General features: G+C 41.1%; 1 protein-coding gene across 1 annotated transcript in view; it reads left to right on the forward strand.

Annotated features, from left to right (window-relative positions):
- Positions 1 to 22,300, forward strand: part of ttn.2 (titin, tandem duplicate 2) — a 162,713-nt gene that overhangs the window by 118,384 nt on the left and 22,029 nt on the right. The window contains exons 198-208 of the mRNA XM_081368710.1: positions 39 to 335; positions 427 to 1,014; positions 1,194 to 1,496; positions 1,609 to 18,711; positions 18,824 to 19,120; positions 19,226 to 19,813; positions 19,911 to 20,213; positions 20,339 to 20,923; positions 21,160 to 21,459; positions 21,537 to 21,839; positions 21,960 to 22,265. Coding sequence (XP_081224836.1) covers positions 39 to 335; positions 427 to 1,014; positions 1,194 to 1,496; positions 1,609 to 18,711; positions 18,824 to 19,120; positions 19,226 to 19,813; positions 19,911 to 20,213; positions 20,339 to 20,923; positions 21,160 to 21,459; positions 21,537 to 21,839; positions 21,960 to 22,265 — 20,973 coding nt within the window. The remainder of the gene's footprint in view (positions 1 to 38; positions 336 to 426; positions 1,015 to 1,193; positions 1,497 to 1,608; positions 18,712 to 18,823; positions 19,121 to 19,225; positions 19,814 to 19,910; positions 20,214 to 20,338; positions 20,924 to 21,159; positions 21,460 to 21,536; positions 21,840 to 21,959; positions 22,266 to 22,300) is intronic.

The raw sequence follows: 22,300 nt of genomic DNA on the forward strand, positions 1-22,300 counted from the left end.
AAAATGATTTTTGTTATTATTATTGTCTCTTTCTATAGATCCACCTGGCAAACCTGATGTGATCAATGTCACAAGAAACAGTGTAACACTTATTTGGACTGCACCCAAGTATGACGGGGGTCACAAATTGACTGGCTATATTGTTGAGAAATTAGAGCATCCTGGAAAGACATGGATGAAGGCTAACCATGTGAATGTCCAAAGCTGTGCATACACTGTTACAGACCTACAGGAAGGCTGTACTTGTGAATTCAGAATAAGGGCTAAAAATGCAGCTGGAGCTATCAGTGCTCCCTCAGAGACAACTGAGCCTCTTATCTGCAAAAATGAATATGGTAAGTTATATTGTTAGGTTTTAATTAATTTGCTTAACCAAACCCTCCATAAACATACCAATGTTTATAATCATTAACTAACTTTTTACAGAACCGCCAACTATCACAATTGACCCTGAAATGAAGGATGGAGTGACTGTGAGGGCTGGAGAAACAATTATCATCACAGCATCAAGCATTCTTGGCAAACCACCTCCTACAGCTGTGTGGTCTAAGGGTGGAAGAGAATTCAAGTCCTCAGATATTGTCCAAATCACAAGCACTCCCACATCTTCAACTTTGTCTATCAAGTATGCCAGCCGAAAGAACACTGGAGAGTACACCATTAGTGCAAGCAATCCATTTGGTATCAAAGAAGAAAAAGTTAAAGTGAAAATCCTAGATGTGCCTGGACCTCCAGGTCCCATTGAAGCCAGCAGTGTTTCTGCTGAAAAATGCACATTAACATGGTTGCCACCAGAAGAAGATGGTGGCTGCAGTATCAAATCATACATGTTAGAAAAGAGAGAAACCAGCCGCCTACTCTGGACAAAGCTTGCTGAAAATGTTATGGATTGCCGCTATGTTGCCAGCAAGCTGATAAAGGGAAATGAATACATATTCCGTGTTTCAGCAGTCAATCAGTATGGCACTGGGGATGTGACACAGTCTGGACCAGTTAAAATGGTTGACAGCTTTGGTAAGCCCAACTTCAATTTTTACTGCATTTTTTTGTTTCAGACTCTCTCTCTCTCTCTCTCTCTCTCTCTCTCTCTCTCTCTCTCTCTCTCTCTATATATATATATATATATATATATATGTATGTATATATTTATTTATTTATTATTGTTTTTTTCAACTTTTTCACTTTTTTTGCAGGACCCCCCGGGCCACCATCAAAACCAGAAATTGATAATGTCAGTAAAAATGCTGTAACAATTTCCTGGAAGAGACCAACTATAGATAGGGGAAGTGACATTCGAGGCTATAGTGTTGAGAGAAAAGAGAGAAGAGGAATGAGATGGGTCAGAGCTTCAAAGAAGTCAATTTCTGATCTACGTTATAAGGTCTCAGGCCTGTCAGAGGGAATTGAATATGAATTCCGTGTCACTGCAGAGAATAAGGCTGGTTTTGGCGAGCCCAGTGAGCCATCACAGCCTGTAATGACAAAGGATATTGCATGTAAGATGATAATTGTTGTTTTTTTAATTACATATTTCCAGACATTTTTTCTTTTTCATTTTTGTCCCAAAGAATTTTGATTATTTATCATTATAATTTAATTATTTTTCAGATCCACCAGGGCCTCCATCCAACCCACGAATTACTGACACCACCAAAACAACAGCAACATTTAACTGGGGTAGACCCTTCTATGATGGTGGTCTTGATGTTACAGGATACTTTGTTGAACATAAAAAGGAAGGAGATGATGATTGGGTCCAAGATACAACTACTCCCTTGAGAATAACAGAATTTGTAGTTTCAAGTCTACAATCAGGAGGAAAATATCACTTCAGAGTCAGTGCACAGAACTCAGAAGGACTTGGAGAACCCTCTGAAGTTGAGCAAGTTATTGAACTGGTGGATCGAGAGGAGGTTCCTGACTTTGAACTTGATGCAGAACTGAGAAAAACACTTGTTGTGAAGTCAGGTGCTTCAATCCGCATATTTGTGCCAATCAAGGGCCGGCCAGCTCCAGAAGTAACATGGCATAAGGAAGACATACCTCTTAAAGGCCGTGCTCACATTGACACTACTGAATCATACACTCTAGTAGTCATCCCTGAGTGTACAAGATATGATGCTGGGAAATATGTCCTAACATTAGAAAATGTTGCTGGAAAGAAGACTGGATTTGTCAATGTTCGTGTTGTGGACACCCCAGGACCTCCAGTAAATTTGAAACCAAGGGAAATCACAAAGCATAGCATTACTTTACAATGGGAGATTCCAATTATTGATGGTGGTTCAAAGATCAAAAATTATATTATTGAAAAGCGGGAGGCAACACGAAAGGCTTACTCAACCATAACTGCAAACTGGCAGAAATGCTCGTACAAAATTCCAGATTTGGAAGAGGGCGCAGAATATTACTTCAGAGTTTTAGCTGAGAATGAAATGGGTATTGGTGAACCAGCAGAGACACCTGAACCAATAAGAGCTTCTCAGGCTCCTTCTGCACCAGATAATCTGATTGTTTCTGATGTTTCCAAAGACACAGCAACTCTTGCATGGACAAAACCAAAATATGATGGTGGTAGTCGAATAACTGGCTATGTGATAGAGGCTCAGCTGAAAGATTCTGATCAGTGGACCCATGTGACAACAATAAAAGCTTTGGACTACACTGCAACAGAATTGTTGGAAAATGCAGAATATGTGTTCCGCATCTTTGCTGTAAACATGTCAGGCAGGAGTGAGCCTCGTGAAAGTCGACCAGTTGTAATTAAGGAGCAAACCACAGCTCCAGAATTTGACCTCAGAGGTATACATCAGAAGATTGTGGTAGCTAAAGCAGGTGATAATCTTAAAGTTGAGATCCCTGTTCTGGGTCGCCCAAGACCACTTGTTGTATGGACGAAAGAAGATCAGGAACTTAAACAAACACAGAGAATAAATGTTGAAAATACTGCAACTTCTACTATTCTTAACATTAATGAAATTAAGAGAAAAGATGGAGGACAGTATTCAGTGACTGGAAAGAACATCTTAGGTACTCTGACTGAAATTATTACTGTTCAAGTACATGATATTCCAGGACCTCCAACTGGACCAATAAAACTGGATGAAGTTTCTTGTGACTATGTTCTAATATCATGGGAAGCTCCAGAAAATGATGGAGGAGTTCCTATTAATAACTACATTGTTGAGATGCGTGAGACCACCGGTACATCCTGGGTGGAACTGGCAGCAACTGTTATCCGCACAACATTCAAAGCTGCACGCCTTACAACTGGCATTGAATATCAATTCCGTGTTAAAGCTCAGAACAGATATGGTGTTGGACCCTACATAACATCACAACCAGTGGTGGCTGCTTATCCATTTGATGTACCAGGACAGCCAGGAATTCCCCAAATAGTTGTCTTCACCAAGGATTCAATGACAATCAGCTGGAATGAACCCTCTTCAGATGGAGGTAGCCCAATTTTAGGATACCACATTGAGAGGAAAGAGAAGAACAGCATACTTTGGCAGAGGATCAGCAAAGCTCCAGTCGTTGGCAATATGTTTAAATCACCAGGTCTGATTGATGGTATTGCATATGAATTCCGTGTTATTGCAGAAAACCTGGCTGGTCTCAGCAAAGCAAGCAAGCCATCTGAGATGACATATGCACTTGATCCCATAGACTCCCCAAGTCAACCAGTGGCCCTTAACATTACTAGACATGAAGTTACTCTTCAGTGGACAAAGCCAGAGGGTGATGGTGGTTTCTCAATAACTGGATATACAGTCGAGAAAAAAGAACTTCCTAATGGTCGCTGGCTCAAAGCCAACTTCAGCAACATTCTTGAAACAAACTTTACTGTGAGTGGTCTCACAGAAGATGCTTCTTATGAATTCCGTGTATTAGCAAGGAACTCAGCTGGAGCGGTTAGTAAACCATCTAAACCTTCAGAGGTCATTGTCTGCAGAGATGACATTGAAGAGCCGAAGATTGATGCTGATGCAAGTTTCAGTAGTGGTGTGGTAGTGAAAGCAGGTGATGTCTTCAAACTAGATGCACATGTTACAGGTCGCCCAATTCCATCCTTGGTTTGGACTAAAGATGGCAAGGAGCTTGAAGATACTGGAAAACTAGAGATCAAAACATCAGATTTCTATACTTGCTTGATTAACAAAGATTCTTTACGTAGAGATGGTGGTGCATACACTCTAACTGCTAGCAATCCGGGAGGATTTGCCAAATTTGTCTTCAATGTTAAAGTTCTTGACAGACCTGGCCCACCTGAGGGACCACTGCATGTCACAGACATGACAACAGAGAAATGTATTCTGTCATGGCTGCCACCACTTCATGATGGAGGAGGAAAGATTGAATATTACATCATTCAAAGACGTGAAACAAGTAGACTTACATGGACAAATGTAGCCACAGATTTACAAGTTAACCGCTATAAGGTTACCAAATTGCTGAAAGGAAATGAATATATCTTCAGAGTCATGGCTGTGAACAAGTATGGAGTTGGGGAACCTCTTGAATCTGAGCCTGCTGTTGCCACTAACCCATATGTGCCTTCTGATCCTCCACAGCCACCAGAAGTAACTTCTATCACAAAAGATTCAATGGTGGTTTGTTGGGGACATCCTGAACATAATGGCGGAAGTAGTATAAATACCTATATCATTGAGAGGAGAGATAAAACTGGTCTTCGTTGGGTAAAATGCAATAAAAGGACTGTTACTGATCTGCGCCTCAAAGTGTCAGGACTAACACCTGGACATGAGTATGAATACAGAATATTAGCTGAAAATGCTGCTGGCTTAAGTGCACCAAGCCCTTCAAGCCCATTTTACAAAGCATGTGACACAATATTCCAACCTGGACCCCCTGGAAATCCTAGGGTTTTGGATACAACAAAGTCATCCATTACTCTTGCTTGGAATAAACCAGTTTATGATGGTGGCTCAGATATCACAGGTTATATTGTTGAAACATGCCTGCCAGAGGAAGATGAGTGGACAATTGTCACTCCAAAGGCAGGTCTAACAGCAACATCATTCACCATAACCAACCTTATTGAAAACCAAGAATACAAGATCAACATTTCAGCTCTTAACTGTGAAGGTGTTGGAGAACCAGCCTCTGTGCCTGGTTCACCTAAAGCAGAAGACAGACTCCTTCCACCTGAAGTTGAGCTTGACTCAGACCTCCGCAAAGTAGTGAACATCAGAGCATGCAGTACCTTAAGATTATTTGTGCCAATTAAAGGAAGACCTGCTCCTGAAGTCAGATGGTCAAGGGAGAATGGTGAACCCCTTGATAGAGCATCCATTGATATTACATCATCCTTCACCACACTGCTTATTGAGAATGTAAACAGATTTGATGGTGGAAAGTACATGCTAACAGTGGAAAACAGTTCAGGAGCTAAAACAGCATTTGTTAATGTCAGAGTTCTTGACACTCCTGGTGCACCTCAAAACCTTACAATCAAAGAAATAACAAAAGATTCTGCTTCACTCATCTGGGATCCTCCAGTCATTGATGGTGGATCAAGAATCAGGCATTATATTGTTGAAAAACGTGAATCAACAAGAAAAGCATATTCCATTGTTAATGCCTCTTGTCCCAAAACAAGCTGGAGAATTGGAGGCTTACAAGAGGGAAGCTTGTATTCCTTCAGAATTTTAGCTGAAAATGAGTATGGTGTTGGTCTTCCAGTGGAGACCATGGAAGCTATAAAAATCTCTGAGAAGCCTCTTCCTCCTGGAAAAGTGACTCTAAAAGAAGTAACTGGAAACAGTGTAACACTTTCTTGGGAGAAGCCGGACAGTGATGGAGGAAGCAGAATTATTGGTTATATTATCGAGATGCAAACGAAAAACAGTGAAAAATGGACCCAAGTAATGACTGTTAAAGTAACAGAGGCAGTTGTTGTTGGCTTAATACAAGGTGAAGAATACTCCTTCCGTATTTCAGCAACCAATGAAAAGGGAACCAGTGATCCACGTCCACTTAATGTCCCTGTGGTTGCTATGGATGTTGTTATTGCTCCTGCCTTCAAACTTATATTCAGCACATACAGTGTTCTGGCAGGTGATGATCTGAAAATTGATGTGCCATATGTTGCCCAGCCCAAGGCAGCAGTTACCTGGCAAAAAGATGGCATTGCTTTGAAAGAAACAACAAGAGTAAATGCTGAAGTAGCAGAGAAACATCTTTACCTTGTGGTAAAAGAGGCAACACGGGATGATGTGGGCAAATATACTATTAAACTGACAAACTCAGTTGGTGAAGCTACAGCAGACATCAATGTTATTGTACTTGATAAACCTGGACCACCAACTGGCCCAATTAAAATAGATGAGGTAACTGCAGACAGTGTTACATTATCATGGGAGCCTCCAGAGTATGAAGGAGGCTGTAGTATTAATAACTACATTGTTGAAAAGCGAGACACATCCACCACAAATTGGCAGATTGTTTCTGCAACAGTTGCGAGAACAACAACTAAAGCTGCAAGATTAAAGACTGGCTGTGAATATCAATTTAGGATTGCTGCTGAAAATCGATATGGAAAGAGTTCCGTTCTTCTCTCTGCGCCGATTGTTGCCCAATATCCCTTTGAGATTCCAAATCCAACAGGAACTCCCACTGTTCAGTCTGCTACTAAAGAAAGCATGGTTATTGTGTGGAACAAACCCAGTAGTGATGGTGGAAGCAAGATTTTGGGATATCATATTGAGTTTAAGGAAAGAAACAGCTTGCTGTGGGTAAAACAAAACAAAACGATCATTCCAGACACAAGATTCAAGATAGGTGGCCTTGAAGAAGGCATTGAATATGAATTTAGAGTTTATGCTGAGAATATAGTTGGGCTAAGCAAAGCAAGCAAAGTATCAGAAATGCAGGTGGCTAGAGATCCATGTGATCCTCCAGGCAAACCTGAAGCAGTTATCGTCACAAGAAGCTCTGTAACACTCAGGTGGACACCACCACACTTTGATGGCGGCAGTAAGATCACTGGATATGTCGTTGAGAAGAAAGAATTGCCTAATGGCCGCTGGATGAAAGCCTCTTTTGCTAATATCATTGAGACAGAATTTGTCGTCAGTGGTTTGGTAGAGGAGCAGCAGTATGAGTTCCGTGTCATTGCAAGAAATGCTGCTGGCGTGTCTAGCGCTCCATCAGACAGCACTGGTGCAATCACAGCAAAGGATGAAGTTGATCCACCCAAAATTGACTTGGATGCTAAATATTCACAAACTATTGTTGTTAATGCTGGTGAATCATTCAAAGTAGATGCAGGGATACTTGGCAAACCCATTCCTTCAGTTCATTGGATAAAAGCTGGCGAAGAACTTACAAATACTGCAAGATTTGAGATCAAGAATACTGACTTCACAACTACTCTTAGTGTGAAGGAGGCTATCCGTGTTGATGGAGGCCAGTATACCTTACTACTGAAAAATGTTGGTGGAGAGAAATCAGTTAGCGTCAATGTCAAGGTTCTGGACAGACCTGGACCTCCAGATGGCCCAATCTCAATCTATGGGGTTACCAGTGAAAAGTGCTGCATTTCCTGGAAAACTCCATTGCATGATGGAGGTGCGGAGGTGTCTCATTACATAGTGGAAAGACGAGAGACCAGCCGATTAGTTTGGACTGTTGTGGAATCTAAGGTACAAACCCTCAATCTTAAAATTACAAAACTCCTTCCTGGAAATGAGTATATTTTCAGAGTGATACCTGTAAATAAATATGGAATTGGTGAGCCTTTGGAATCTGATCCAGTGATTGCAGCAAATCCGTTTGTGCCACCTGATTCACCAAGTAATGTTGAAGTGTCAAATATAACAAAGGATTCCATGGTTATCACATGGGAAAGACCCACTAATGATGGTGGTAACGCAATTACAGGATATATAGTTGAAAAGAGAGACAAAGAGGGCGTTAGGTGGACAAGATGCAACAAACGTGTAGTGAGTGAACTACGCTTTAGAGTAACAGGTCTTCTTGAAAACCGAAGTTATGAATTCCGTGTGTCTGCTGAGAATGCAGCTGGGGCTGGTAAACCAAGTACACCCACAGTGTACTTCAAGGCAGTGGATCCAGTCTTCAAGCCCGGTCCACCAAACAACCCTAAGGTAATTGATGTGTCAAGAGCATCTGTTATCCTGCATTGGGGCAAGCCAATTTATGATGGTGGATGTGAGATTCAAAGTTACATTGTTGAGGCCTATGAAGTCACTTCTGATGAATGGATGATGTGTACACCACCCTCAGGAATAACAGAGACAAGATTTGAGGTTAAAAAACTCCTTGAAAAGCATGAGTATAAATTCAGAATCTGTGCCATCAATAAGGTTGGCGTGGGAGAAACTGCCGATATCCCTGGATCCATTATCATAGAGGATAAACTTGAAGCACCAGATATTGATCTTGATGCTGACCTGAGAAAGATGATCACTGTCAGGTCTGGAGGCTCTCTTAGATTGTTTGTTCCTATCCGTGGACGGCCAACCCCTGAAGTCAAGTGGGGAAAGGCTGAAGGTGAAATCAATGAGGCAGCTCAGATTGATATTACAAGCAGTTTCACTTCACTCGTAATTGAAAATGTTAATAGATTTGACAGTGGAAAATATACTTTAACTCTGGAAAATGCCATTGGAACAAAATCTGCATTTATTAGTGTCAGAGTATTAGATACTCCTGATGCACCTGCAAACTTCCGTGTGAAGGAAATAACAAAAAATTCAGTCACTCTTACCTGGGAGCCACCTTTGTTGGATGGTGGAGCTAAAATAAAAAACTACATTGTTGAAAAACGAGAGAGTACAAGAAAGGTGTTCTCAGCTGTTACTTCCTGCAACAAGATGACATGGAAAATTGATCCACTCCAAGAGGGGAGCATCTATTTCTTCAGAGTTCTTGCTGAAAACGAACACGGAATTGGATTGCCTGCAGAGACTCTAGAACCTCTGAAAATCTCAGAGGTGCCACAAACTCCTGGTAAAGTTTCTGTAGTGGATGTAACACGGAAGAGTGTTTCTCTCAAATGGGAAAAACCAGAGCATGATGGGGGCAGCAGAATTACTCATTATGAAATTGAAATGCAAGCAAAAGATCAAGATAAATGGTCTCTTTGTGCTCAAGTAAAATCCCTTGACACTGTTGTAACTAATTTAGCCCAAGGTGGGGAGTACCATTTTAGAGTCATTGCTGTTAATGATAAAGGAAAGAGCGATCCCAGACTCCTTGCAAATCCTGTTGTTGCAAAGGACCTCACTATTGAGCCCTCAGTGAGAACAAAACTTAGTACATACAATGTACAGGTTGGGCAAGATTTGAAAATTGAAGCACGAATTGCTGGTCATCCAAAACCAACAATTACATGGTCCAAAGATGGTTCAGCTCTGAAACAGACCACAAGAGTAAATGTTGCTGACACTGCACATCATACCACTCTTACAATCAAAGATGCAACAAGAGAAGATGGTGGTATGTATAACATTACTGTGGCTAATGTACTTGGACAAAAGGAAGCCACTGTTGAAATAATCATACTTGAAAAACCTGGCCCACCAACAGGCCCAGTCAGGATTGATGAAGTGAGTGCAGAGAGCATTACACTGTCTTGGGACCCACCAACATACACTGGAGGCTGTCAGATTTCAAATTATATTGTCCAAAAGAGAGACACCACCACCACAAACTGGGTAGTTGTTTCTGCCACAGTAGCAAGGACGACACTTAAAGTTTGTAATTTAAAAACTGGATCTGAATACCAGTTTAGGATCTTTGCTGAGAATAGATATGGTAAAAGCTATGGCATTGACTCAGATCCAGTTCTTGCCCAGTATCCTTTCAAAGAGCCTGGGCCTCCAGGAACTCCATTTGTGTCTGTATTCACAAAGGAGTCTATGGTGGTTGAATGGCACAAACCAGTCTCAGATGGTGGAAGTGCTATTCTAGGATATCATCTTGAGAGAAAAGAGAAAAATAGTATTCTTTGGACAAAGATCAATAAAACACTCATTCAAGACACCAGATTCAAAACATCTTCATTGGAAGAGGGCATTGAATATGAGTTCAGAGTCTATGCTGAAAACATAGTTGGAATTGGAATGTGCAGCAAAATCTCTGAGGGTTGTGTGGCACGTGACCCATGTGACCCACCAGGCACCCCTGTGCCAGTGATTGTGACAAGGCACTCAGTGAAACTTAGATGGACACCACCAGAATTTGATGGAGGTAGCCTTGTCACTGGATATGTTGTGGAGAAACGAGACCTGCCAGAGGGCCGTTGGATGAAAGCTAGTTTTGCTAACATTCTTGAAACTGAATTTACAGTCACAGGCCTGACAGAAGACTACAAATATGATTTCAGAGTTATTGCCAGAAATGGAGCTGGATCGGTCAGTAGGCCCTCTGGGAGCACAGGCTCAATTACAGCAAAGGATGAAGTTGAACCACCAACCTATGAGGTTGCCTCAGAATATTGCCAGATTTTGACCGTGAATGCTGGAGACACATTTACCCTGGAAGCATCCGTTCTAGGAAAGCCAGTTCCAACAATGCAGTGGTTTAAGGGCGATATGGAAGTCGAGAATTCTGCAAGAGCTGAGATCAAGAACATTGACTTCAAAGCAATTCTTGTCGTCAAAGATGCCATTCGGATTGATGGAGGACAATACACATTGCACCTCACTAATGTGGCTGGAACGAAGTCTGTCTCCTTCAATGTAAAGGTGCTAGATAGACCTGGACCCCCTGAAGGTCCTTTGACCATTTCTGGTGTAACATGTGAGAAGTGTTCGTTGTCATGGCTACCTCCAAGACATGATGGTGGCAGTAGCATTTCTCACTATATCATACAGAAAAGAGAAACAAGTCGTCTTGCTTGGACTGTAGTTTCAGGTGATTGTGGAGCAACAATGTTTAAAGTTACCAAGCTTTTAAAAGGAAATGAATACATATTCCGTGTCATGGCTGTCAACAAGTATGGAGATGGTGAACCACTTGAATCTGCTCCAGTGATTATGAGAAATCCTTTTGTTTTACCTGGGCCACCTAAAGACCTAGAAATAACAAATATATCAAGGGACTCTATGACGGTATGTTGGGCTCGTCCTGAGACTGATGGTGGAAGTGAGATTGTTGGTTACATCGTAGAGAAGAGAGACAGAGCTGGAGTCCGGTGGACAAAATGTAACAAACGCAGGGTCACAGACTTACGTTTCAGAGTCACAGGCTTAACAGAGGATCATGAATATGAATTCAGGTTATCTGCAGAAAATGCTGCTGGAGTTGGACAACCAAGTCCACCAACTGTTTATTACAAAGCCTGTGATCCAACATTTAAGCCTGGCCCACCAACTAATGTACACCTGGTTGACACTACAAAGAATTCAATTACAATTGCATGGAGTAGACCAATATATGATGGTGGCTTAGACATCCAGGGCTATGTTGTTGAGATATGTAAAGTTGATGAAGAAGAATGGACCACATGTACTCCACCCTCTGGATTAAGTGATACTAAATTTACAATTACTAAACTCACTGAACACCAAGAATACAAAGTTCACATATGTGCCCTAAATAAACTGGGTGTTGGTGAACCAGTGGCCATCCAAGGAACCGTCAAACCAGTGGATAAGATGGATGCACCTGAAATTGAGCTTGACTCTGAGTTGAGAAAAGGTATTGTTGTGCGTGCTGGAGGTTCTATGAGAATTAACATACCATTCAAAGGACGCCCCATTCCTGAGATAAACTGGACTAAGGATGAGGGAGATTTACCAGATAAAGCCCAATTAGAAAAGGGACCAGATTACACCCAGTTATCAATTGATATATGTGACAGAAATGATGCTGGAAAATACATTCTGACTTTGGTAAATAGTGCTGGCACTAAATCAGCATTTGTGTCAGTAAAAGTACTTGATACACCAGGTGCTCCACAGAACCTTGTTGTGAAAGATATAACAAGAAATTATGCCACCCTGGTTTGGCAACCACCACTTATTGATGGTGGTTCCAAAATAAAAAATTACATCATTGACAAGAGGGAATCAAATAGACAAGGATTTGCAAACATTACTACTAAGTGCTCCAAGACCAGCTTCCGAGTTGGTGATCTGACAGAGGGTGGTATTTATTACTTCAGAATCATGGCAGAAAATGAATTTGGAATTGGTCTGCCTGTAGAAACAGAAGAATCTGTGAAGACAGCTGATCCTCCTCTATCTGTTGGCAAGGTAACTTTGACTGATTTGACAAAAACCACAGCATCACTTTCCTGGGATAAACCAGATCATGATGGTGGTAGTAGAATCTTGGGTTATTATATTGAAATGCAGCCAAAAGGATCAGAGGAATGGACAGTTGCTGCAGTCACCAAAACATGTGAGGGTATGGTGACCGGACTTAGTTCAGGACAAGAGTACCTCTTCAGAGTTTTAGCTTACAATGAGAAAGGAAAAAGTGACCCAAGGCCATTAGCTGCTCCGGTCATTGCCAAGGATGTAACTATTGAACCATGCATCAAAATACTTTCCAACACATACAGTGTTCAAGCTGGTGAAGATCTCAAAGTGGAAATACCATTTAAAGGTCGTCCAACTCCAAAGATTGCATGGATGAAAGATAAACAACCTCTGAAAGAAACAACTAGATTAAATGTCTCAAGCACGGCAACATCAACAGTTCTTAAAATTAAAGAAGCAAATAGAGAGGACTCTGGAAAGTACACAATCACAGCCACAAATAATATAGGTATGGTCACAGAGGAAGTTGGGATAATCATTCTTGACAAACCAGGCCCACCAGTCGGACCAGTCAAAATTGAGGAAGTAAGTGCCACCTATGTTACCATGTCCTGGGAACCACCAGTATACACAGGAGGTTGTCAGATAAACAACTACATAGTGGAAAAACGTGATACAACCACTACTAACTGGCAGATTGTTTCAGCAACCATTGCTCGTACCACAATCAAAATCTCAAAGCTGAAGACTGGTTCTGAATATCAGTTTAGAGTGTTTGCTGAGAACAGATATGGAAAAAGCACATCGTTGGATTCAGCACCAGTTGTGGTCAGTTATCCTTTCACTGAGCCTGCAGCTCCTGGTGCTCCATTTGTTTCATCAGTGACAAAAGACCACATGACAATTGAATGGAAACCTCCCAGCAATAATGGAGGCAGCCCTATTATTGGGTATCACCTGGAACGTAAAGAAAAGAACAGCATTTTATGGACTAAACTTAACAAGCTTCTTATTACTGACACTCGATTGAGAACAAATGGTCTGGAGGAGGGAATTGAATATGAATACAGAGTGTATGCTGAGAATATTGCAGGAATCAGTCAATCAAGCAAAGTCTCAGAAAGTGTTGTTGCACGTGATCCATGTGATCCCCCTGGAACTCCTGAAGCAATTGTTATTACAAGAAATCTGATAACTCTTCAGTGGTCTAAACCACAGTATGATGGTGGCAGTGCAATTACAGGATACATCATTGAAAGAAAGAAGCTGCCTGAAGGTCGTTGGATGAAGGCCAGTTTCACAAATATCATAGACACACAATTTACAATAACTGAATTAGAAGAAGAACAAAGATATGAATTTAGAGTAATAGCCAGAAATGCAGCTGGTATTTTAAGTGTACCCTCTGAAAGCACTGGACCAATTACTGCTCAGGATGAGATTGAAGCTCCATCTGTCTCTATGGATTCAACATTTAAAGATGTTACCATTGTAAAGGCTGGTGAATCATTTACTATTGATGCTGATATTGCTGGCAAACCTCTTCCTGATATTATGTGGCTTAAGGATGGAAAGGAAATTGACACTACTACACCTAGAATGGAGATTAAATCCACCATCACAAGAACAGTTTTGACTGTTAAGGACTGCATCAGAGTAGATGGTGGTCATTTCCTCTTAAGTCTTAGTAATGTTGGTGGAACAAAGCAGGTACCCATTAATGTAAAGGTTCTTGATAGACCTGGTCCACCTGATGGCCCTCTGAAAATAACTGGTGTCACAGCAGAAAAATGCTATTTGCATTGGAGCCACCCATCACATGATGGTGGAGCTGGTATTTCTCATTACATCATTGAAAAAAGGGAAACTAGTAGACTGTCTTGGACAGTAGTGGAACCAACAATTCAAGCTATCAGTTACAAAGTCACTAAACTCCTACCTGGTAATGAGTATATATTCAGAGTCATGGCAGTAAACAAGTATGGTATTGGTGAACCACTTGAATCTGAACCTGTCCTTGCAAAAAATCCTTTCAACAAACCTGGACCACCTTCAACTCCAGAAGCAAGTGCAATCACCAGAGACTCAATAGTCCTCACATGGGAACGGCCAGAGGAGGATGGTGGATCACAAATTGATGGTTATGTTCTTGAGAAACGTGATAAAGAGGGTATCCGATGGACAAAGTGTAACAAGAAAAGACTCAATGACTTGAGATTCAGAGCCACTGGGCTTACAGACGGACACTTCTATGAATTCAGAGTATCTGCTGAAAATGCTGCTGGTGTGGGCACACCAAGTGAACCATCTGAATATTACAAAGCTTGTGATGCAACTTATTCCCCTGGTCCTCCTAATAATCCTAAAGTGACAGGCCACTCAAGCACAACTGTTTCCTTAGCATGGAGTAGACCAATTTATGATGGCGGTGCAACGGTCTCAGGATACATTGTTGAGGCAAAGGAAGTTAGTGAAGATGAATGGACTGTGTGCACTCCTCCAACCGGTGTGCAAACAACTCACTTCACAGTAAAAAGATTAAAGGAAAATGCAGAATACAACTTCCGTATCTGTGCAATTAATATTGAGGGGGCTGGAGAACATGTTGATGTTCCAGGATCTGTAATTGCTGCTGAAAAACTTGAAGCTCCTGAGGTAGAACTTGATTCAGATCTTAGGAAATATGTGACTGTGCGTGCCAGTGCAACACTACGCTTAATTGTCACTATAAGGGGAAGGCCTGAGCCAGAGGTTAAGTGGACAAAGGCAGATGGTACCTTACCAGAGCGTGCTCAAATTGAAGTTACAGGCTCTTACACTGTGCTTGTTATTGACAATGTTAATCGATTTGACACAGGAAAGTATGTTGTGACCCTTGATAACATTTGTGGCTCAAAATCTGCATTTATTAATGTCAAAGTCCTTGACTCTCCAAGTGCTCCAGTGAACTTTGAAATTAGGGATGTAAAGAGAGACTTTGTCCTTCTACAATGGGAGCCTCCACAAATCGATGGTGGAGCCAAGATCACCCATTACATTGTGGAGAAGCGTGAATCTAAAAGGCTGGCATTCACAACTGTGACAAACAGTTGTGTCAGAAATTCATTCAAGGTTGATGATCTCCAAGAAGGAGGTCTTTACCACTTCCGTGTATTGGCTGTGAATGAACTTGGTGTTGGTTTGCCTGCAGAGACCACAGAGGCTATCAAAGTATCCCAAGCACCCTTACCACCTGGTAAAATTACAGTTGTTGATGTAACTCGCCACACTGTTACTCTAGCATGGGAAAAGCCAGATCATGATGGTGGCAGCAAAATCACAGGCTATGTGGTGGAAATGATGACTAAGGGATCAGATAAATGGACAGTATGTGCTACAGTAAAGGCATTGGAAGCCACAATTGAAGGGCTTACAACAGGAGAGGAATACAGCTTCAGAATTACAGCACTTAATGACAAAGGAAAGAGTGATACTAAACTGCTGGGAGCACCTGTTGTGGCAAGAGATATTACTATTGAACCCATTATTGATTTGCTGTTTAATACCTACAGTGTAAAATCGGGAGATGATCTCAAAATAGATGTTCCATTCAGAGGCAGACCATCTCCAGAGGTTACATGGAAAAAGGATGGTCACTCATTGAAGCAAACAACTAGAGTTAATGTTCTGACATCAAAGACATCATCTAAGATTGTCATCAAGGATGCAACAAGAGAGGATGTTGGAAAATATGAAATTACTTTAACCAATTCATTTGGTATCAAATCAGCAGAAATATGTGTCATTGTTCTTGATAAACCGGGTCCACCAGGTGCAATCAAGGTAGATGAATTAAGTGCTGATTTTATTTCACTATCATGGGACCCTCCAATTTATGATGGTGGCTGTCAAATTAATAATTATGTAGTTGAGAAGAGAGATACGACCACTACAGCATGGCAAATTGTTTCAGCAACAGTTGCAAGAACATCAATCAAAATAACTCGTTTGACACAAGGAACAGAATATCAGTTCCGTGTTGCTGCAGAGAACCGTTACGGTAAAAGCCATGCAATTGACTCTGCCCCAATTGTTGCGCAGTACCCTTTCACACCTCCAGGCCCTCCAACCAGTCTTCAAGTTTCTCATGCCACTAAATCAGGAATGCTAGTTACTTGGAACAGACCAGCAAGTGATGGTGGAAGTCCAGTCATTGGATATCACTTGGAATGCAAAGATCAGAGCAGCATTCTCTGGACAAAGATGAACAGAGTACTTATTCCAGAAACTCAGTTCAAAGTAACTGGTTTGGAAGAAGGCCTCTTCTATCAGTATAGAGTATATGCTGAAAATTTAGCTGGCATTGGACCTTGCACAAAGGTATGTGATCCTGTTTCTGCCCGAGATCCATGTGCGCCTCCAGGTCAGCCAATAGTTATGAACATCACAAGAACATCTGTTTCCCTCTCCTGGGCAAAACCTGAGTATGATGGTGGAGCTAAGGTGACTGGTTACATTGTTGAACGCAGTGAACTTCCAGATGGTCGGTGGTTAAAGTGTAATTTCACCAATCTTCAAGAAACATTCTTTGATGTCACTGGTCTAATTGAAGATCAAAGATATGATTTCCGTCTCATTGCTAAGAATGCAGCTGGCTTACTTAGTGAACCATCAGAGGGTACAGGACCTGTAACTGTAAAAGATGATGTTGATCCACCACGCATCACAATTGAGGACAAGCTAAGACAACTGGTTGTAGTGAAAGCTGGAGACATACTGAGAATTGATGCTGAAATATCAGGACGTCCAATTCCTGTGATTTCATGGGCAAAGGATGGAAAAGAAATTGAAGCCAAGGCCAGATTTGAGATTTCATCAACAATGACTAGTACAACACTAATTGTGACAGATGCTATTAGACGCGACTCAGGACAGTATGTTCTTACATTGCAAAATGTTGCAGGCACCAGATCTTTAGCAGTAAACTGTAAGGTGCTGGACAGGCCCGGCCCATCATCTGGACCATTGGAAGTAACTGGTTTGACTGCAGAGAAATGTACATTGGCCTGGGGACCCCCGCAAGAAAATGGAGGTGCAGAAATTCAGCACTACATAGTTGAGAAACGTGAAACAAGCCGGCTTGCCTGGACTCTTGTCTATGCAGACATGAAGGCCACAACATGTAAAGTAACAAAACTGCTCAAAGGTAATGAGTATATATTTAGAGTTCGGGGAGTTAATAAGTATGGAACAGGTGAAGCTCTTGAGAGTGATCCTGCTAAGGCAATGGATCCATTTACAGTCCCTGCTGCACCAACAGATGTTGAAGTCACCAGTGTTACAAGTGAAGCAATGACAATTTGCTGGGAAAGACCTGTCTCTGATGGAGGCAGTAGCATTTATGGCTATGTAATAGAGAAACGTGAGAAAACCGGTCTTCGTTGGGTACGTGTCAACAAAAAGCCTGTTTATGACTTAAGAGTAAAAGCTTCCAATCTTCGTGAAGGAGCCGAGTATGAATACAGAGTATTTGCTGAGAATGCTGCTGGTTTGAGTGCACCCAGTGTACCTTGTCCATTGACAAAGGCAGAGGATCCACTGTTCCTACCATCACCTCCATCTAAACCTAAAATAATTGATTCTACTAAAACATCTATAACACTGTCTTGGAACAAGCCATTATTTGATGGTGGCTCTCCAGTTACAGGATACATGGTGGAATACAGGAAAACCAATGATGAGGACTGGACAGTTGGTGTCAGTAACACTAAGAGCACAGAGTTCACAGTGGTTGGACTCACACTAGGATCAGAGTATATCTTTGTAGTCAGATCAATTAACAAGATTGGTCCAAGTGAGCCAAGCAATGAAACCGATCCACAGTTAGCAAAGGACAGAGAAGATGAGCCAGTTTTCCTAATCAGTAATGAAATGAGGAAGACACTGATTGTCAAAGATGGCAGCTCATTTACCCTTAGAATCCCATTCAAGGGGAAGCCTGTCCCACATGTAATGTGGAACAAACCAGATGTTGATCTGAGAGTAAGGGCAGCTATTGATACAACTGATAACTGCACATCTATCACAATTGAGCAAGCTACAAGAGATGACTCAGGGAAATACACTGTAACCCTCCAAAATGTTGCTGGAACTGCTACACTAACATTGAGTGTAAAGGTCCTTGATTCTCCAGGCCCACCGGCCCACATTGAGGTAAAGGAAGTCTCTAAGAGCTCTGCAACTATTTCATGGGATACTCCTGAGAATGAGGGTGGTGCTCCAGTCAAAAACTACCTTGTTGATCTCCGTGAGGCAACTAAAATGGGCTGGACCAGGATTACAGACAGTTGTCCCAGGTTGACTTATAAAGTGACTGACCTTCAAGAAGGGGGGCTTTATTATTTCAGAGTTACTGGTGAAAATGAGTATGGTATAGGAGTTCCACTTGAGACTAAAGAAGGAACAAAGATTACAGGTAAAATAAAATTATTGCATTTACCGATTGTAGCACATTTGTTTGATTATTATTTTAAATATTTGATTCATATTTTTGTTTCTTATATTATGTTACTTATGTTTAATTTTAGAAAAACCAAGTCCACCGCCCAAGCTTGGAGTCACTGATGTCACAAAAGACAGTGTCTCACTCGCATGGCTTAAACCAGAACACGATGGAGGTAGCAGAATTACAAATTATCTGGTTGAGGCTCTTGAAAAAGGACAACAAAAGTGGATTAAGTGTGGTTCCACCAAATCGACTCATTTTGTTGTCTATGGATTGAGAGAGAATGCTGAATACTACTTCAGAGTACGGGCTGAAAACCATGCAGGACTTAGCGACCCCAAAGATATGGTTTTACCTGTTTTTGTAAAAGATCAGCTGGGTAAGTTATTTATTATTAACGATGTTTCCTTTTTACACTTGCGTAATGTTTTATTTTATATGATGTTAAATTATATGTAATCTTGTTGCTTTCTTTAATCAACAGAGGCGCCTGAAATTAACATGAAGGACTTCCAACACAACACTGCCTATGTTAAAGCAGGTTCAAATCTGAAGATTGAGATCCCCATCAGTGGTAAACCATTACCAAAAGTATCCCTCTCTAAGGATGGACAGGTTCTAAAGTCAACCATGAGATTCAACTCTGACATGACAACTGACTCCCTTATCCTTTTTTTGCGTGAGAGTGTTGCTTCAGACACAGGCAGATATGATATCACAGCCTCCAACTCCAGTGGGACCACAAAGTCTTTTGTGAATATTGTGGTCCTTGACAGACCAAGTCCTCCAGTTGGCCCTATTGAAATGTATGATGTCACAGAGGACAGTGTCAATCTGAAGTGGTTGCCTCCCGCATATGATGGTGGTAGCCCAATCACCAACTACATCGTTCTCAAACGTGAGACGACTACTGCAAACTGGAAAGAAGTATCATCTGCTGTTGCAAGGTGCACAATCAAGATCATGAAGCTCATTACTGGAATTGAGTACCAGTTTAGAATCAGGGCTGAGAATCGCTTTGGCATCAGTGAGCACATTGATTCACAGACTGTTACAGTCAGTCTTCCATACAGTGAGTAAAATGCTTCTCTACATCATAAGCAGCAAATTGGTAAATACAAATGTATCCACATTAAGCATCTATAAAAACCCATGACATTTTGTTTCAGCACTCCCCGTGGCACCTTCACAACCATGGGTATCAGCGGTAACAAAGGAAAGTATTACTGTTAACTGGAAGGAGCCATCTTCAGATGGTGGAAGCCATGTATTTGGATATCACCTTCAGATGAAAGACAGAAATAGCATTCTTTGGCAGAAAGTTAACACAACTGTTGTCCGTGCTACACACTTCAAAGTATCAAACGTGAACGCTGGTCTGATCTATGAGTTCAAGGTTGCAGCTGAAAATGCTGCTGGTATTGGTCCAGTTAGCATTCCCTCAGATCCTGTGCTTGCAATTGATGCATGTGGTAAGCATTTAGTTCCCTTTGAATTGATTGTTCCATATACTTGAACCATTAGTATTAATAATTATAGTTTAATCCATTGAGAAAATTCTAATTAACATTAATTACCACTGTTTATTCCCCAACAGAACCTCCAAACAACCTTAGAGTCACTGATATCACAAAGAGTTCAATTAGCCTTGCCTGGCAGAAACCCTCATATGATGGAGGAAGTAAAATTACTGGATATTTGATTGAAAGTAAAGATGGTCCAAAAGGCAGATGGTCAAAAGCTAATTTGACAAATGTTACTGACACAAAGTTCACCGTATCAGGCTTGACTCAGAATGAATCTTATGAATTCCGGGTCATGGCTAAGAATGCAGTTGGCTCCATTAGTAACCCATCAGCAACTGTTGGACCAGTCGAATGCGTGGACACTTATGGTGCCCCTGAGATTGAACTTCCTCAAGAATATCTTGATGTTGTAAAATACAAAGCAGGTGCTACAGTTCAGCTTAAAATAGGTATTATTGCTAAACCTCAACCAACAATTGAATGGTACAAGGATGGAAAAGAGCTAGAGTCTGGAGGTCAGATTTCTATCTCCAACACCACTGACTCTGCATGCATCTCAGTCAAGGAAGCCAACCGTTTGAACACTGGAACATATGAACTTAAGATCAAGAACTCTTTAGGCTCAGCGTATGCTGCTGTCAGAGTACTTGTCCAAGGTATGTTGCAAAGTTTACTGCTAAATATCTTTTAATAACTTGCATTATATCTAACACTATTTCCATGAATCATTTTATTTTTAAATTACATTTTATTATGTAGTTATTTTACTTTTAAGGAATCAAGAAAAAAATAGCTGTATTAAGTACATTTAATTCATTGCATGCCTTAATTCATTAGCTTTGATAGTCCTAATTTGAACATTTTTTGCTACATTTTTGCTCACCTTCATCAGACAAACCAGGACCCCCTGCTGGAGACATAGAGTTCAAGAAAATCACAGCAGCTACTATGACCATCATGTGGGACCCTCCAGCTGACGAAGGTGGTGCAATGGTTACCCACTACATTGTGGAGAAACGTGAGACAAGCAGAATTTTGTGGTCCATTATCTCAGAAAAACTAGAAGACTGCATTGTCACTGTCCCAAGGCTAATTAAGGGCAATGAATACATTTTCCGTGTTCGTGGTGTGAACAAATATGGAGTCGGAGATCCTCTGGAATCCAGACCAGTAATTGCACAGAATTCCTTTGGTAAGAAAAAATTTAATCTAACATTTTTATTATTACCATTAAATTTGTGACCTAATGTGATTGATTTTGCCCAACAGTTCCTCCTAGTCAGCCTTCTAAACCACAAGTCACAATGATTACAAGATCAACAATGACTGTGGTATGGGAAAGACCAAGTTTGGATGGTGGCAGTGACATTGATGGATATTACTTGGAGAAGTGCGAGAAGAAAAGTCTACAGTGGTTCAAGGTTATTAAAGATACGATTCGTGATACCAGACAGAAAGTCAGCAACCTCACAGAAGGAAATGAATATCAGTATCGTGTCTGTGCAATCACCAAAGCTGGTGCAGGCCCATATTCTGATGCGTCCATCTTCTACAAAGCTTATGACCCAATTGGTAAGCTTTTTTGTGGTTTATTTTTTATTGTTTTATTTTCCTGAATGTGCATTAATTGTGTGCAAAGTATGCAATGATATTTAAAACAAACATTTTTATATTTACTAATTGCTATTTTAGATCCACCAAGTGAGCCAACCAAGCTCACAGTTGTTGATTCAACAAAGACATCCATTACCCTTAGATGGGTGAAGCCTGTCTATGATGGTGGCAGTGAAATCACAAGCTACGTTGTTGAACAAAGAATGGCTGATGAGACAGAATGGGTCACTATAAGTTCTAAAGGAGAAGTAAGGACAACTGAGTTTGTAGTGTCCCACTTGAAACCTGGAGTGTACTACTTTTTCCGTGTCTCTGCTGTTAATTGTGTTGGATCTGGACGTTCAATTGAGATGATGCAGCCAGTGCAAGCCAAAGATATTCTGGGTTTGTACTTTCTAACTGTCTAAAGCAATAAAAAA

This window comes from Scardinius erythrophthalmus (genome assembly GCF_964197995.2).
Source record: "Scardinius erythrophthalmus genome assembly, chromosome: 6".
Taxonomy (NCBI): domain Eukaryota; kingdom Metazoa; phylum Chordata; class Actinopteri; order Cypriniformes; family Leuciscidae; genus Scardinius; species Scardinius erythrophthalmus.